At 43.8% G+C, this 18198-nt stretch overlaps 1 protein-coding gene and 1 long non-coding RNA gene across 2 annotated transcripts; both read left to right on the top strand.

Moving 5' to 3' along the window:
- The first annotated feature begins 1057 nt into the window (after window positions 1–1057).
- On the top strand, window positions 1058–7918 carry COQ3 (coenzyme Q3, methyltransferase). The gene is made up of 7 exons (XM_057410849.1): window positions 1058–1124; window positions 2220–2343; window positions 2694–2846; window positions 2994–3093; window positions 4625–4867; window positions 5985–6144; window positions 7632–7918. Exons 1-7 carry the CDS (start codon window positions 1058–1060, stop codon window positions 7826–7828), a joined length of 1044 nt encoding a protein of 347 aa, XP_057266832.1. The 3' UTR covers window positions 7829–7918.
- A 662-nt stretch (window positions 7919–8580) lies between these two features.
- LOC130599973 (uncharacterized) lies at window positions 8581–11626 on the top strand. The gene is made up of 2 exons (XR_008972340.1): window positions 8581–9165; window positions 11117–11626. It is a non-coding gene; the product is annotated as an uncharacterized LOC130599973 (long non-coding RNA).
- The last annotated feature ends 6572 nt before the right edge of the window (window positions 11627–18198 follow it).

The raw sequence follows: 18198 nt of genomic DNA, 5'->3' as shown, positions 1-18198 counted from the left end.
TGAACCTCTCTGTTCAGGGCCCTGGGCAGCTGTGCCAGGGCAAGGGATGGGGAGGGGAAGGCAGCCTTGTCCCTCCTGGGCCACAGCAAGGGCTTCGCCTGCACACTGTGACTGAGCAGCCTCTGCAACAGGGAGGAGCAACACGGCTTGGGAAGTTCCCAAGCACCCAGGGGGTTGTCTCAAGCGTAGCTGTGCTGGGAGGCCCAAGAGCTCTGCTTCCAGCCGTGGATATGGAGTGCAGGCTGTTGAGGATCGGTTCTCCCCATGTCTCCCCTCTCACAGAAGTGAGGAGTCTTGTAATCCGGGCCTTCCCCTGCAAGTCCAGTGTGTTACCTGGTGATACAAGAGACTGAAAGCTAATTGCTGTCTCATTGCAACATGACTCTCCTAAAGAAGTGCTTCCTTGTGCCAGGACATGCAAGGATCAGGCCCACACGCATGAGTAAGGGGACATACATAAAACGGCTGTGAATTTTGAGCGGGGCGCCCGGGTGAAGCCCTGCTGCCGCAAGCTACAGTGCACCGCAGGTTGGCATGGGCTGGGTAGGGAGGGCTCCCGGCTGCTGCATCAGCAGTGGTGCCGCACAACAGCGCTTCACTGTTGTGAAGAGAAAGGTAAAAACAGTGTTTTCATCCGTCTTGTACCACATCTTCAGCTGAAGTATATATACACACACACACATAAATACATATTAGCAAGCATGATTAAGTGCTTGTAATGGTCTGTCCAGCGTTTTGCTCTGCTTCCCTTGCATTTATAATATTATAAAAATGCAGTAATAAATAATCATCTTTAAATCGATGTGGTGACACATTCTGACCGGCGGCGGTGCCTCACAACACCTAAGGCCGCAGCAGGCGCTGCCCGGGGCTGCCGCCGGACACTACCACGGACAAGGGCAGCACTGCCGGGCTGCGACGGCTGACGGCAGGGCCGGGCCGGAACCAACCTTCCCGGCGCCCGGGCCGGCAGGCAGCCGGCACCGTGTCGCCGCCGCACGCCCGGCGCTGGCAGGGTAGCGGGGCGGGGCGAGCACGGACTGCTGCGGCCTCGGAGATGTGGAGCGGCGGCGGGCCGGCCCGCGCCCTCACCCGCACCGTGTGGCGCCGGCCGGCAGCGGGCGGTGAGCAGGCGGGCGGGGAGGGCGCGGGTGGGAGGGTCCCGGCGCGGTGCCCGCGGGGCTTGGCTGGTTCCCGTCCCCCGCCCCGCGGCCGAGGTGGCCTAGCGGGGGAGTCACTTCTCCGGCTGCCTCACAGCAGGGCCCCGTAAGCCTCCCACCGGCTTCCACCTGGCCGTTGCTTCTGGCAGTTCCCGGCAGCGTCCCCCTGGCCTAGGCTCGGCGTGCCGGCCGCGGCCTGTCCCCGGTCTGGTGCGCTGGGCTGGGGCATGGCTGATGGTTTGCGCGGCAGAGCCGGGAGCCCGCCCGGCCGCACCGTGTTCGTGCCGGTAATGAGCCACTCGTGCTGGCAGTGCCACGCCAGGCTGACGCCGGCCTGTGAGGCCTGGTAGGGACTGGGGGGCTTCACGGAGCCCTAACAGAGCTCTCGTAATGGAGGCGTTTTCCCCCTGCTGCCTCCTTTACATCCCGTCAGCCCAGAGATACCTGTAGTTACCTAGTTCACCCCACCGCTCCCTGCTGCCTAAACCCATCTGCAGGGGCTGTTACTCCGGTATCGCTGTGATTTGGTTGCTGGTGTCCTGGCCACAGCTGGATCGTGTGAGTGTGTGTTACGCTGGGAAAGCCCAGTGCATGTTGGCAAGGCTGGTGTGAAGGACAGGTGCCCGTGGCCTGTCTGCGCTGTTCGAGAGGTTTTATGTTTCATCACCAGTTCATAAGACAAAATGAGCATGCAGCTGTGTATTTCTTACTCCGATAGGCGATGAAACAGGAATCAGAGCCCAGCGTTAATAGTAGGTGTGTGTATGCGCAGCTTGTTGTCAGAGGAAATGTTTTTGTGTAGTAGTAGAAATACCTCAGCTGTGTGAAAAGTTCCTTCTCATCCAGGCTCTGAAAAATGCCACCATACATAACTTGAGAAGTACAAGTGCTCTGAATTAGCACGTGCTCTTTTATTTAATCACATCTGCTCATCAAGTATGATAGTGGGCACCGTGTAAAGGTTTGCATGGTTAGTGGTGGTGTTCTAGCACAATATTGTCAAACAAGGTTCATAAAGCTGATGTTTTCCATTCGGTTGCCTTCCTTTTATTTCTGCAGACAGCCATGCTGATCTGTCCTTTCAGGCAGGCATGAGAGGTACCCTTCAGGACTGCAACTGGAAAACACAGCTGAAAGCCAGCAGTACTCTGGCTGGCCTTCTGTTCAAAATGAAAAGCAGCATGTAAGTGTGGTATCTAAAATATCCTGCGTGACAAGGACCATCATTTTCTGTAACAGTTCAGTTTTACTTCAGGACAGTGTCCTGTGAAGTCATTTTTAAATCTCACAAATGTTTAAACCTTTAATGTGGCCTAGTTTTGTTTTATTAATTACTAGCTTAAAAATTACAGGTGTCTGGTCATCTGTACACATAAAGTGTATAAAATCTGTTTGTTATTAATCAGGTGTAACTGGAGCCTCTAAAGGAGTGTGTGTTTTATCTCTTTTTCATCTTGTGATGCAGAATTTCCCATATTTTACCTGACATGAATACCTGTATGAGTTTCATGGCATTCAGCTTTTGTTATTCAGGCTTACTGTGAAGACACGTTTCAGCACTTCACGGTCATCAGTGGATCCCAAAGAAATGAAAAAATTCCAGTTCCTTGCGCAGAAGTGGTGGGATGAAGAAGGAGAATATTTAGCCCTTCATTCTATGAATGATATTAGAGTGCCCTTTATTAGGTATGGGTTTGAAGACAGATTTTTAAATAATACATACTGTTTCTGCATAAGGTCAGTAAGAGAAAAGCAGTTACCAGCCCTTAAGCTGCATATTGAAGCTATGAAAGCAGCCATGTGTTTGCCATTAATCCATCCCTTTTGTTCCAGAGATACTCTGTTAAACATGAGCAATAATTACCACCTGGGAAGTCCACTTTCTGGAGTAAAAATTCTGGACGTTGGCTGTGGAGGTGGACTGCTCAGTGAGGTAAGAAATGGGGTTCTCTGCTTTCTCTTGTTAAAAAGCATACAGTGTTTGAGTTGTTCTATTGTTACACTGCCTAGTTTCTAGTCCTCCTCCGAGGAGCTTTTCTTTTGCATGATATATTAGTTACTGCCTGGTTTGGAGTGTGGAGTGTTCTACAAACCCCAGAGAAGGAGCTGGTAATGAGAAGTTATGAAATTCCAAGGTTCATCAGATAAGTAAGATTTCAAACACTGTGAAGAAAATGAGAGGGGAAGAACAATGTCAAAGTCTTTGGGTACTCCTCTGGGCAGTCACAGTGTGACAGCTATTTCTTTTTTCAATTTACAAGCCTAGGCAAGAACACTTTAATCATGACAATCCTCGTTAGCAAAGAAGTGTTTTCCGTTACAAACTTGTTCTTACATGTTCATTTCTTTGAAATGCTTATCTTCAGTTTCTTATACTGGGGGTGGGGATTCTTGCCTTTGCTTTGATCTCATGGGAAAAGCAGGGAATAAAGTCAAATACCCGAGACATGCCTTCCCTCTATTGGGAGAGGTTCTCCTAGTACAGGGGCTGATGTTACAGCTGCTTTTGAAGGAGTCTGCACAAACCTGGGAGTGAGAAGTCACTGTCTCTGGTGGAACCTTTTGGTTGCACAGCCTTGGAGCAGTGCTATATCCTGACAATAGGGATTGTTTGTAAATTTACTATTACAGATCTGGGAACTTTATCAGCATCTGAAACATGGTGTTAAAGAGGGACCTGAATCTCTCCCTGTGCTTTCTTTATTGTTTTGTTTCTCATTTATTGTTTTGTTTCTCATTTATTCTGAGGAAAACCCTGTGGTCTTGTGAGAGCCCACTCTCTGACAAGGCTGGCAAAGCTAGAGTGCTGCATCAGGTTCTCAGGCTGCACAAATGGTGAATTTCAGGTTGGAATAACATACATGTGGTCATGTTCTGCAGCCTGTTTCAGTTTCAGAAGAGGTGATGGCTGAGGTGTTAACCTATGAGTAAGAAGACACGGGAGAAACCTGAGTGACAGCCAAGCCTGATACTATCCTAGTAAACATCAGTGTTTAGTTCTCAGCAGTGAGAAAGTCCCAGAGATAATCATATATTAAGTAACCATTAAAAAGAGATGAGGATTTACCATTACAGGTGGATGTTGAAGAAAGTAATGACCGTAATTAAATACTGCATTGTTTTCCCCCCTTTGAGGACTGTGTTGATTTTCCCCCTTTGTTTTTCCTCTATTGGAAGGTAATAGTGGCAGGTTTGGAACAATTTATTCTAAAAGACAATTTCAGTATGTCTATTGCAATGCATAATTTTCTAAGAAAATTAACACCACCTCCTCCAGATCTAAGAATTTCCTTGCTTTAATAAACATTTAATATAAAACTGCCATGTCAGAGCTCATGATTTTTTTTTGTTTGCCTTGTGTTCTCCTGGATTTTTTCTGCTTCATGTATGTACCTTGCAAAGCTGCAGACACCTTTAAGTAAATTGTTTTCATGCAGAGAATAAATTATACTCTGTATTATTAGCCTTTAGGTAGACTAGGAGCTTCAGTTACTGGAATTGATCCTCTGGAGGACAACATTAGAACAGCAGATCAGCACAAGTCATTTGATCCGGTCCTGGCCCAGAGAATACAGTATAAGTCCAGTTCACTGGAGGAGATTGTGGAAGAGTCTATGGAAACCTTTGATGTAATTGTAGCTTCTGAAGTAGTGGAGCATGTGGCTGACCTTGAAATGTTTATCAAGTGTTGCTCTCAGGTGTTAAAGGTAAGAGAGTTTTTGCTTTCATTATTGGGAACATTTATTCTCTTTTATTATTAAGGCTTTCATTTGAATGGGTGTGAAGACACCTACATCTGCATTCATTTCTCCACCTTGAAGTCTGAACCATGCTCTAGAGGTACATTCCATTCGCCTCCATCATGCAAGTACATCTTTCCAACTTCAGTAACTAAAGTTAGATGAGATTTGTTTCCCCAACCCTCCGTTAGAAAAGTGATATTGGCAATGTTGCTTTGAAGCAAGACCTTAAGAAACCTGGTTGCTTCTGATTTCACCCAGATGAGAGAAAACACGACATTGCTGCTATTGATTGATGGCTGTGGCTCAGACTGCACTGAAGCTGACTGTAATGATGTTTGGCTCCTAAGATTCCATTCCAGCTCTAGCGTCATGAAGGGTTATGAAGGGTCATAGTTATGCCTGGATGTAATCAGATGTTGTTTTATTCCTCTCTGATAAAGAAGGATGGTGGGCCCAGTACACAAGTAACAGCTTTCATTTAATCTCTTGATTTACCTTTCTGGTCATCAAAAGGAATATAGATGATTTGAATGAAATGCTGAACTAATTTTCAGCCTGCTATGGTAATGGAAATTACCCTTTATTTCTACCAAACAATCTCTGAAGTTCTTAGAATTAATTTCTGGCTTTGTTTTTTGACCCTGTAATCACTAAAACAAGCACAGCATTCAGCAGCTTTAAAAATTAGGCAGTATTACATATTTTACTTTGGTTTTAAATTTACAAAGTGTTTATTTTTACAACAGGTATTTTATGTACCTTAGTATCTTCTATTTATCCATTTCCTTGGCAATGGTGCATTATAAGTGACATTTTTTGAGGAAGGAAGTGGTTTTCAGACTGCCCAAGACTTTGATTAGGTCGACTCTTGAAGGACTACTGAGTAATATGGTTAGAACACTATATTCTTTATTGTATTTAATAGTATACTTGTAAATACTTATCCTGGGATGAAATTAATTCTTACTCTTGCAGCATGTAGACTTGTAGATAGACAAATTATGTGTTTTAATGCCATTAAATGTACATTTTTTAAAATGATAAATATTTTTCTAACTGAATATTTTAATCTTTTAATTAGCCTGGAGGTTCTTTATTCATTACTACAGTCAATAGAACACAGTTGTCCTATGTCCTGGGAATTGTGGTTGCAGAAAAAATTCTGGGCGTTGTACCAGAAGGAACACATGAATGGGAGAAGTTTGTTCCCCCTGAAGACCTGGAGCGCCTCCTGGAATCAAGTGAGTTCCAGGCTGGATGATAGTAATGCAGAGAGGTATTCACATGGTCCCTGTAGAAATGGCAAGGAGATAAGTTAGGTGGGGTGTGTGCTAGCAACAGTACACAGCTTTTCCTCTGTGAGTTAGCGGTCATACATTGATTTCTGGTTTAAGGACACTATTGCTTACTGTATTTTGCATAAGTTAAATAAACTAAGTGGAGCCCTAGGGATGCAGAGATCAGTCAAACAAAATCACCGGTACAGCTTCCCTCTATTTGATAGCCTAAATGAAAATCCCAAGGTTTTCCATCCTGTTCACATGACAGAATGTATGCACTGAAGTGGTTCCTTATGCTCTAGGTCAGGTTTGAGAAAATAACTGTATTGGCATTCCAGAGCTGCACTGCACTGTTTCTCATCTTTTCCTTGGGAGAAAGGTGTTTTTAATTTTGGATGCTGCTCCATGCTCTTTATTCATATTATATGACTAAAAGATTTCTTAAAAAATGTGAAGATTAAACCTACCACAAATTCATTAGTCAGTTCTTGAGAAACTGTATGATACTGATTTGAAGAAATAATTAAATTACCATGGCTTGAGTGCTTTTAAAATATACAAAACACTGAGCTGGGAAGAGTTCCACCCATTTTCCTCCTTCTCTACAGATGTTTTAAAACCCTCTCACTGAATATTTCACTTTGCTTTAGTTCACTGTAAGGAGGCTGTCCTGGGTTCAGCTATAACGGTTATTTTCCTCCCTCCTAATAGCTCATGCAGTGCTGAATTACGAGTTGAGCTGTTCTCTTGGCAAGGTCTTTTCCTGGCGCTTTGCAGTACTGCTGTAAGGAGCATGACTAATACCAGTTCACATATCAGTGTCTCTTTCTCTTCTCCCTTCAAAAGGAGAAGGAGGTGCAGTGCAGTGATTTGTTTCAATAGGGTGTTTCTACTTCCATCATGTACCCTGATGGGACACAGCAGAGCCATGCAGTGAACTGAGAGCTGCTCAGCAGGGAGTGCTAAATCAATTTTCATTTGCACTGGGTCCTTGATGGCATTTTTCTGCCTCTTTCTTACATTTTTCTACTCCTAAGGGGAATCTGCAGAATCCTTCCAAAGATATGCTCAGGTTTTCACTTTGAAAAGTGCGACCTCAATCTGAAGAATATTTCCACCCACAGAAAACATTACCAGTCACAAAGATGTGGTGAAGTTGAGGTTTCTAGCTTATGACTTTGCAGTGGCTCACTGTATAGCATGCTAATGGTACATGGTCAGGCACAGAGCTACTGCTGCTGCTGCCAATAATGGGACTCACTGTTACCAGTGATGCCTGCTGCTGCTGCTGCTTGTGATGCTGTCTGACAAAGGCCAGCTTGTGAAGCACTGCTCCCCAGCTCAGAGGAAACAGCCTGTTTAAGGCTTGCTGTTCTAAATGGTTTGATGTTGCAGTGACTTACAGTATTTAAGAACATCACTTGCTTTATGGCTTCTTTCTTTTCTAGATGGCTTTTCAGTCAAGACAGTGAATGGGATGTTGTATAATCCCCTCTGGGGGTCGTGGAGCTGGACAGAAAGCACAAGTATTAACTATGCAATGCATGCTGTGAAGTCTGGGGCTCAGGGACAGTCAAGCCCAACAGATGCCCCATCAGAGATGGAAAGCAAACAGCACTCAGACACAGCTGGCACTGCGGTATGATGGTCTGAGATGTGTGGTGATGGGCTGTCACCAGGCACAGAAAAGAAGGTTTTACCCAAATGAACATAATAAAACCTTTTGTAACAACAAGCTTGCTGTTTGTGTTAATAATGCTATTTTTGGCCAGATATTTTTGGGCAGTCTCAGAAAAAAACAAATGCCCATTATCTCAGGAATCTTGTAAGATCAAAATGAGCTTTTAAAGAGTATTTTTATATGAAAGTAGTTTCAAACTGTTGGACAGGAAAATGCAAGTTACTCTGTCTGTAGCTTGAAGGAAGCTCTTATTTGTGATGGCATTTTCAGACGGCATGTAGAATGAGCTAAAACCCACAATGATGTACAATAAATAAAATGCCTTAGGTATTTAAGTTACCTAACTCAGTTAAAATACAGGAAACAAGTATTTAGAAAACATAAACACTTATTTCCATATTATGTCGTCTTCCTGAGAGGATAAAAAAAAAGAGCAGCAAACCTTTTCTGTCAGGTCATGCTATTTTCTACAGCTGACATGAGCTGATTGTGCGGTGGAAGAAGAGTCTCCTAGACCGGACTGCCCCAGCTGTCAGAAGCCTCTTCACCATAAAGGTACTTGTGGCTGTTATTTCAACTCTTCCTCTGCACAAATAAAGGAAAGTAAAAGTTGTGGGTAAAATGTTTCTAAGCAACCAGAGCTTTATGCTAGAAAATGATGTTGGCACTCTGTCCTAGAATTGAAGTGCCATACCTGCTCAGGCTTACAGCCCGGTGCTAGGGGAAGAAAAAGTGTTGGTTTACAAGGAAACACAATGTGTGTGTATCCATTGCTCTGTCTCTTTCCTTCTCTGTCTTCTTTCAGCTTGCATACAGGCAGAGAGGTGGCCTTGCTGTGTTTGAAGGGAGGAAACCGAAATTTTTAAAAATGTTTTTATTTTTTCTTTGTATTTTCTTTCTTATTACTTGCGCATTTCTTCCACTGTAGCAGTTTGGTGGCCTAAATTATTGTTTTGCATGTGCATTCTTACTGTTTTGCTGAATCTGCATGCTGCCTTAGGATCCAAGTTTCATGATTGATCTGATGATGCGTGAAAGAATATTTGTAATGGAAATACTACTAATTTGTAGGTATTAAGACTAAAAAGGATTATCTAGTGTGATTATTTCCATGACAGTAAGTTCTGTTTTATAATATTTGGCTATAGCTTGGCTTTGAAAAGAAGATTCATCTTCGTATAGAGAGTTGAGTGATGGAGGAACCACTACGTTGATAAGTCTATTGTTCCAAAAGCTCATCAGTTGAAGTGGTCTGACCTCAGATCCTAGCCAGTGATGTCTTCTCATCTTCATTTTTCAGGGTAAGGACCTATCAGCTGTATTTTCAAGTCAAGTCAGCCCTTAATTTTCTCTTGGATAAATGGGCTGAGATTATCTCTATAGCTATTACCACTGCAGTGCTGAGACCATATAAAATTTTGTGGTAAACGTCCTTTCTGAAGCATGACAGCGGAAATGGATGCAGCATTTCAGAGATGGTTTCAGTAATGCTGTCTGCAAGAGGAATATATCTTTCCTTCTGCTTGACCACCTTCTGCAGGGGAGTCTCTGCTCCACTGGTCATGCATGCAGCGTGCCACATAATGTTCAGGAGAGGAGTTGCACTTGGACAAATATGGACCCACAGCAGATAACCAGTGGTCTTTGTTCCTAACATTACCCTAACCAAGTTAACAGCTTCAGCGTAAGTTACTACAACTGTATGGTTGGTTGTTTCAAATTTTGCCAACAGTGAATTGAAAGAAAACAGATTCTGAGAAGTGCTGAGAGCTGCACAGATTCCTGGGTTAGCCCACTAGAAACGTCCCCCAAGGGGCACAGTTTCTCACTTCATCTATTTGTTTTGAGACCTATCAAGTGAAATAAAACTAATGTAGATAAAACTGGAATAGAACAGCTAATTTTTGTTTGCTTTAAAAGCCTTAGATCCAGAGGTTTGTGTGATCAGCTGTTATCCTGGCTTTCTCATCTTTTCCTTTCTTCCCGCTTGCTTGTTGCTTGCTTGTAGTTTTTCATTAAACTGTGAGCTGCCTGGGGAAGGAACTGTATTTTTTTTGGACTGCTTTTCCTATATCGCTTAATACAAAAAGCGTTTGATGCTGCTTGTTTCTCTGTATCTGGTAAGCGGGATCATGTACCTAATTAACAATGGTTGGCATTGAAGCAACAAGCACATGGACCTAATTGTCTGTGGATAACCCCTGGTTTTGACAAAAACCTTACCATGAGCACCTGACTTTCTGCTTCTAAGCATGCATAGAAGCCCTGCCAACGTGGGAGAGTTCAGTGAGTGGTGTGGGCAGAGGGGTGGGACTGCTTAAGCAGGTCCTTGTGTACTTATGGCATGTCTCCAGATGTCCCCATGTGCTCTCTCCTCACTCTCTAGCCCTCAGGTTTACTCTCCTGGTGGAGTATCCAATCTGTTATGGCTGTATTTCATTCCTCTGGTTAAAACAATCTGGTTTAAAGCTAGAATGTACATGATTGCACTAGAGATAATTTTAGCAAGATAAACAGTGCAAGAATATCCTGCACCTTGGTTTTTAGCTGTTTTGGATTTTTTATTAAAAAATTCTTGTATTATTCATAAATGTGCAACTCTGGCACAGTGTAACTGAGTACTGTGCACTGAGTACATGCTACATATTCATGCTGCAGAAAGTTTTTTCTTAATCTGTGCATAGGAAACCAATCAAGATTTCACACTTCTCTTAGCCCAGTTCTGCGGAAATTTAATAGGTGCTATTGAAGGGGACAGCATTTAAGTCAAATTTGCAAATCTTTTTGCCTTCGTGTTGAAACTTGTTCATGAGTATGGAGCTGCAGCTTTGATGCTTACAGAAATGGTGGTGGTAGGAGATAAAGTCATGTTACAGCATCAGGCACACACTTGGGATTAGAGGTGAGGCAAGAGGTGATTCTCACCTTGAAATTGAGAAAGTCATATTTGGGGCTGGTGTTTTTCAGTCTCTGTGTTTATTTCTGGTTGTAGGCCCCTGGTTCTCCTGCTCCTAGATATTTGTTTCTGCAACACTGCAGTCAGAGCAAGGAGCTGATCTGCCAAAAAAAAGTCAAGCAGAGCCAACCATGGTGGTCTGGGTGGCCTCAGCTATTCAGCTCTGTTGTGGTTCATCGTGTTGCCTCATCTCTCCCCCATTGCTCCAGACAGTCCCAGTCTCAGCCCTTCACTGAAACTGATGCTTGTCTGAATTGTAAATATATGTTTTTTCCTTTTTTTTTTTTCCTTTGAAGGCACCGCTGGTGGTTTTGCTGTTCAAGCAGCTGAATTTTCCCCTTATTGAGGACTAGTGCCAGCCAGGAGGTGAGCAGTGCCAGGAGGGAGCATATGGCCAGGGAGAAGGTGGGGCAGAACAGCCCTTTGGAGAAGGGCAGTAAGCTTTAAGGTTGGCTTAACCTGTGTTGTGGAACAACAGTTTCAGATAATAATTGAAACATTAATTGTGCCAAAACCCAATTGGACTTGTATGAGAGCCTCAGAAGAGATTTGCATTTAATTTCCATGTAAAATAAAACCAGAACTTGAATTACATCACGTCCTGTTACACTGTCTCGTTGCTCATTGTTCCTTGGTGATCCAGTGACATTAAATGGTCATTTTTGAAGGACTTCACAATTTCTTCACATATTTTCCACAAACACCCTATGTCAGGTTCCTAGGAAAAGGAGGGAGAAAGTAGTGGGAAAAGAAATATACAGTGGCTATGAGCAGAGATAAGAATAAAGACTATCTCGTAGAAAGTTTTTCTGAAAATGGCTTCTCAAGTTATTTCATTATGTTGAAATCTCATCTGTAATTAAAGAAAAAAAAAGCAGTTTATTAGTTTATTTATTTTCCACACACTTCTAAGAAACACTTGAAAGGAACAGTCACATGTAGCTTGGAGGTTCAGAAGTCAGAAGGCAATTAGCCAGCCTGCTGAAGCAGACCGGAAGAGAAAAAGTGAGATGGAACATGAATCATCACATACTGCAGTTGCAGGGATATGAGATACACCAAGGAGTACATGGAATGGGGGACAGCCATTCTCATTGAAAAGCCAGAAACTGTAGAAGGAAGAAGTGCGGTGCTGGAAGATAAATACAATTCTGATGGAGATGCAAAATGTGAAGTAAAGTTAACAGAGGGCAGTCAGGTTCAAGTGTGCCTTCAAAGAAGAACTACTGATGGTTGGGAGGGTGGCTCTGGGTCAGTCTGGAGCCTAACAGTTCAGGTATTCCCAGCCTCCCACTTGGTTTTGCACATTAGCCTCCCGTGTCTTGTAAATGCCCACACCCTTGCTTAGCTCCTGGGAAGGAAAGGAGCACTCCTCTCATTTCAGACTGAGGGTTGATCACTTGGTAATTGTGAGTTGCTGCCAGCTCCCTTATTAATTGTGCTCCCTATGTTAGTGTGAAGGATCTTTTGCCCTGCCACATACAGATGCATTCCCACTTACTTCTTTGCATTAAATTCCCTTTTATCAGGAGCAATAACCTAGAGCAAAACTTCTTCACTATCTACTCCAAGATGCCCACAGGTATGAACAACTTGTGTCCTGAAACTGCATTTCTGTTGACTTGAGTCAGCTTTTATTTAGTAGAATTACTGACATTATCTTGTTAAAGGGAAAATGCAGAAGCCCAAATGCACAATTTCTCTGCCCCATCACCTCATCTTTGAAGTTCGCAAGCTGCTGAGGGGTACTGCTTCTCCCTTACTGCCTCTGCTGAGCTTTGCTGAGCCTGCGAGGGAGTAGTACCACATGGTGTACAGTCATCAGGTGTGGTGTACAGTCATCAGGTGTGGTGTACAATCATCCTTCAGTACCTCTAAAGCAGAGTTTGTGGTTTATTTGTTTCTGTGCCATCTCACGATAACTTTTCTGTTTTTTTTTTAGCTTGGGGTGAATTTGTTGCATTGTTTCCTGCTTCATGATGAGTGACCAAAAATTCTTCTTTTTATGTAGCACACTGTCTTGCCATCATAACCACAGATTTTCCCTGGCCTCTTCTCCAGTGGAAAGTAGAAACCTGCTTTTATAATCCTTTCAAAATAATTTGATTCTGCTTAGGCTGAACAGTACTATACATTTGAATAAAGATAACGTTATTTTCAGATCATGTTTTTGTGATAAAAATCAGGCTGTATTTCCCATTTCTTCCAGGTTATAGGAAAAAAGATTCTAATCATTTAAAGCTTGTGCTACCAGTAGACTTTATTTGTATTGACACATGTCCCATTTTCTTGAAGCAATATAAAATGTCATGTTTTATTCTAACCAGAAGAGCTGTGATTTCACCTGGGCTGTAAAATCATCTGACCTGTCTTGACTTACACTGCATTAATTGCACAGCCACCTCTTAGTGCATTAGGAATGCAATATATATATTTTGGTCTGCATTTTACTGTGCTTTAATTCACCCATGGAGTCACTCCAGCAATATAATCAATATTCATTTTTTCTAAAATAATCTTTATTTTTTCTTCTTGAAAGGATTGTGAAGACCATTAGTGTTCCATTAATAAATCCGAAACCTCTGTTGCATCCTCATGAGATGCTGAAAAACTGAAAACTGAAAAAAATGAAAAAAAACCCAACCCTGAAACAACTTGGAGCTTGAACTTCAAATACTGCCTTGTACAGTAGCTGTAGTGTAAAAACTTGCAATAATAGAAGACATAGAAAAATATACGTTTATTTTCCTGAATTAGATAAGCACATACAACCTGAAGTCATACAAAAGTAGAAGTAAACAAAGCATAAAATAAAAGGAGACCTCAGAAGAACATATCTACCTCATGAAAGTAACTGCCAAAGTTAGCACATTTACCCTGAATGCCCTCTCATGAAGCCTAGCTCCAGCACTGAAATTTAGGGTTTAATTCATGGCTTTGCCTTACAGCTGTTAGAGATGTGGCAGCTCAGAGATGCCAACCAGGTCTTGACAGTATGTACTGCAAATGTTACTTCTTCTGAGGATGCTGTCAATGCGAGAGCACTTACAAATGGGCAGACTGGGAACCACCACAATGGGCTATGGCAAGCAGTTTGTAGCTGGTTCCCAACACTGTTCTGCTACCAAGAAAGTTCTGCATGAAAGATCTGACTATAAAAGTGTGTAGTCTTTGTTATGGCTTTGTTTATCAGAAAGTACAAGGTAAACCTTGGGGAACTGCTGGAATTGTACTTAACGTGGACTTAGATACAGGTAATTTTGTTTAGCACGGAGGCAGTTTAGATACTGGATGGTTTGCATTTCCTACACATTTGTACCTTTGTATGTAATTGAAGTTATCATTAACCCCTTTTCTAAATCCAAACTGAAACACAGAATGACTGTTTTGCAGTTATACCTTAGCTATTTTTATCTGAATAATTAAAAAGATGTGCACATGAAACTCAAGCTGCCCAGAGAGATCATTAATATTACAACAAAACCAATCCTGCCAGCAGTCAGTGATTGTCTCTTTCAGAAGAATCTTGGAGAGCCTCCTGGTGATGCAAAAGCCTTTTTTCACCCTCTCATAAACTCAGCCCTCCAACAAAACCCTATTAAATTATTCTGCAGACAAGGGCTCAGTATGTTTGGGCTGTTTGTGATGACCTCATAGCAGCCTTCCAATATCTGAAAGAGGCCTGTGAGGATACTGGAGAGCGATTCTTCACCAGGGACTATGGCAATAGGACAAGGGGTAACAGGTTTAGACTTAAACAGGGGAAGTTCCGGTTAGATATAAAGAAGTTCTTTACTGTAAGGGTGGTGAGGCACTGGAATGGGTTGCCCAAAGAAGTTGTGAATGCTCCATCCCTGGCAGTGTTCAAGGCCAGGTTGGACACAGACTTAGCAGACATGGTCTAGTGTGAGGCATCTCTGCATATGGCAGGGGGGGCTGGAACTAGATGATCTTAAGGTGCTTTCCTAACTATTCTATAATTCTATTTCAAAGAGAAGGAAAGCATTTCTGTACCACTGTAGGATGTCCCGCCAGCACACAAAGTGGGAGTCCAACCTGAGTAGGGGTGTCACTTTGGCTGGGGACAGCTGGTCACTGTGCATGGGCACAGCGAGATGCTTTCACTTCAGGCACAGCAACCTGGAAAAGCAACCCATACTGACTGATAGAGCTCTTAACAGCTCATCGCTGCCCGAACTCTGCCTGCTTGGAAGAGGGAATGGCAGCAAGTAGGAGCCATAGGTGATACCAGTGTGGGAGACAAGTGGAAGATGGGTGGCCCTATTTCTCAAAGCCTCAGGGGAGATTTGGCAAGTGAAGCTCTGCTGCTCAAACCCAGTCAGCAGCAATACAGGAAAGCAAAACTTGGGGTGAGGCATTCAGTGTGAGACCTGATTTAAAAAAAAGCTTTGTTAGTTCTCAGCCAAAATACAGATGGGACAGCTTCTGCAGTGGGACTCCACAGAGACCCATTGCAAACAGGGATTCTGACATGTGCCGCCAGCTCCACGGGCAACCCACCACGCTGAATGCAGGCTTTTTTAAGAGGTGCAGTGAACCCAAAGGCATTACAGGAAAAAAAAAATACATTGATGTAATGAAGAGTCTTTATACCAACATCCAGAATCTGGTAACACTGATGAGTTTCTTAGTGCCTCCCTGCCCTAGATTAAACTGTAGACCTCAGAAGAAAAATTTGGCTTGCTATGTAAGAAAGTAGGCTTAGCTTTATCTTAAAGAAATCTACTTATTTTGTTCTGTTGTTCTCTCTTCCTTTAGGTATCCACACTAGAACAGATTACAGATAAAAGTGTGCTTTAACATATTAGGTCTTGTTTTTGCTCTCTGTGATAATATATCTGAGGGATGACTGTGCCAGACTGTGCCACGCTCGGTATCTAAGCCAAACAGGCATGAGGGTGCATCACTGTTAGCTCTTATTTTCCCCACTCAAAAAAGAAAATTGGTAATTTAGCAAAGATGCAGAGCTGGATTCTCACACTCCCTGAGCAAGACAGCAAGGTGGCTGATGTCCACCTGTGAGCTTCAAGGCAACAGTGGGAATACCAGACCATATCTCAAGAACCTGTGATGCACAGGAGCAGAAAGCGATGCCCCCTGCCAAAGTACTGCAGCTTGGCTTCCTCAGCACTACTGCTGGCTAATAAGCCTCTCTAATACAAGTCATTGGCCACAGGCAACAGTGCTGTCTTGTGAGGCTGTGCACCTTCCCTGGAGGAATGGATATTGCCACAGCCAGGGAAAAGGCAGGCTGAGGACACGCTCTTTGCTGTCTTGCCTGTAGAGCATCTCAGCTACCAGACTACCAGGCCAAATGGACTGAATACCTGCTGGCAGGAGTCTTAGGCTGGCAGAGCACCACTAACAAGTCATGTGTGTAGGACAGGTATGAGGGTACAGAACCTGTGTTTTGTACCATGCTCTTGATTTGCTGCTGTTCCACTGTGGCTACCAAGATGTGGCATTGGGACCTACACCTTTTAAATGGCTAAGTCTGGTCATTGCTATGCAGGTCATAACCAACCTCTTAACATCTGGTTTATGAGCAGCACAGCAAGGCTGCGGGGTGTCTGTGGGGATCTGTATCTGACATACCATGAGGCACATGGGTTCTGAGCTGACGCTTCCTGTGCTGTGTCCTACAAGGCATTGCTGCGCACTGGACAGTTGCAGCCTCCAGGAAACACTGCACCCAGAACAGGAGTAACATATCACAAGGTCCTTCTCCAAAAGAAGGGTGGCAGTCTCCTTGCTGAACACGTTAAACAACTGACTGGAGTACTGCTGTAATAATCTGGGGGCAACCAGTTTGCCTTACTGTCTCCTTGCACCTGTAAAGCATCTCAATGCCAGCAAAGGCACGAGCAAGACTACCAAAACACTTTCAGAGCATAAATTGCACTAATGCTTCCTCTGAAGTACCAGGCTTGCCTGCGTTGCTGAGGGCAGCACTGGAGGAGAATGATTTACTCCCTCTTTACCTCTCTCCTCTTCCTCACAGGTTATCCCCACTTGTGCTGGCCACTGACCCAAAACAGGTTTTAGGATAGCTCATTTGCCTCTGAAAGAAAAGCAGTGGCAGCAGCTGGGATGTGGATACCCAGGACCTTTCTCTGCCCTCACAGAAGCTTTGATCCCATCTGTCACTAGATCCCTCTTATCAGTAGCACAGCAAGCAATTCCCTTGCAGCAGCAAAAGCTGAGACCAGTGAGCAGGTTGTGACTGGCCAGATTTATTAGGCTGTCTGCCACTTGAAACAAATCTTCAGCCTGAGATTTACAGGTTGCTGTAGCAGAGAAAACCCACTTTTCTTCCTTGTGTCTTCATTGCCCTTTTGTAAGAATTTAACAAAACCTCATGCTGCAAATCATCATTTGTGGCATAAAGCAGCTGCTGCTCCCACATTCTACTCTTACTTCACTACCTGTGCATCATCTGTAGTGTAAAATGCCCCAAAGCTGTGAATAAGGTGCTCAGCCAGCACCTCACTAAGGAGGAGGGCAAAGGAGCGCAACAGATTAGGAGGGAGCAACCTGTTTCTGCAAGATGTGCTGAGTCCCTGAAACCTCTCTGATCCCATTGATTCCCGAGAGCAGGGCGTCAGCACAGCGTCAAATGCATGCTATATATCAAACATGAGGCTCTTGTGCTGTAGCCTGTGATTACTGAACACCTGTAAAGAACAAGTCAAAAGTGAGGAATATAATCAGAATTTTGCAAGGAGCTACTGCAGGACAGTGCCAGAGCACAGCAGTGTTCCTGGTGAGTACAGGTAGGAGGCAGAGACACTTGCTCTCAATGATGTTGTACAGTAAAACTAAATGCAAAACCGGCTACCGCTGGCACTTGGAAAAGCTGGTACATGGCTCTGAACTCAGCTCATCTTCCTCCTTTGTCTAATCTTTCCTATACTCTGAGGTAAAGCCCTACAAATCTGAATCTAAAAAGCCCTGGTCATAGACCCCATCTATCTCCTACTGGAGACTGAAGGTTGCTCCATTTGTATGAAAAATCAGGTCACTTCTATTGACTCTGGTGACTTAATAAAACATGTAAATTGCAGGAACTCTCTGGAGGAGCTGTGTACACACCACAACATCTGATGAAGGACTAAACGTTTGGGCGGCCGTATTAATCATAAAACAAATGGCACCATCTGCATTTTAGGGTCACTGTGTTGTGCAGAGCTGTGGATATTGGGCAGAATACAACGTGAGTTCTGGTCATGCCATCACGGGGCACACAAGGCTCCCCCTGCAGCGGGGAGGCGGCAGCCCAGGATGCGCTGGGACCCTCAGTGTCAGTAAAATCCCGCTACCTCGTGGGCTGAGGGATGTGAAGTCACTTTGCTTCCTT

This window comes from Pezoporus wallicus, unplaced genomic scaffold (genome assembly GCF_028554395.1).
Source record: "Pezoporus wallicus isolate ANWC-B61680 ecotype Strahan unplaced genomic scaffold, APGP_CSIRO_Pwel_v1 contig_747, whole genome shotgun sequence".
Classification (NCBI taxonomy): Eukaryota; Metazoa; Chordata; class Aves; order Psittaciformes; family Psittacidae; genus Pezoporus; species Pezoporus wallicus.
Note: the sequence above shows the minus strand (reverse complement) of the source record. Positions and strands in the feature narration are given on the sequence as shown.

Excerpts from the sequence above, each read along its gene's own strand:
- COQ3 (XM_057410849.1), top strand. The coding sequence starts at position 1,058 with ATGTGGAGCGGCGGCGGGCCGGCCCGCGCCCTCACCCGCACCGTGTGG. Across the intron at positions 1,125-2,219 it reads GCGCCGGCCGGCAGCGGGCG|ACAGCCATGCTGATCTGTCC; the intron begins GTGAGCAGGCGG and ends TTATTTCTGCAG. Across the intron at positions 3,094-4,624 it reads GAGGTGGACTGCTCAGTGAG|CCTTTAGGTAGACTAGGAGC; the intron begins GTAAGAAATGGG and ends CTGTATTATTAG.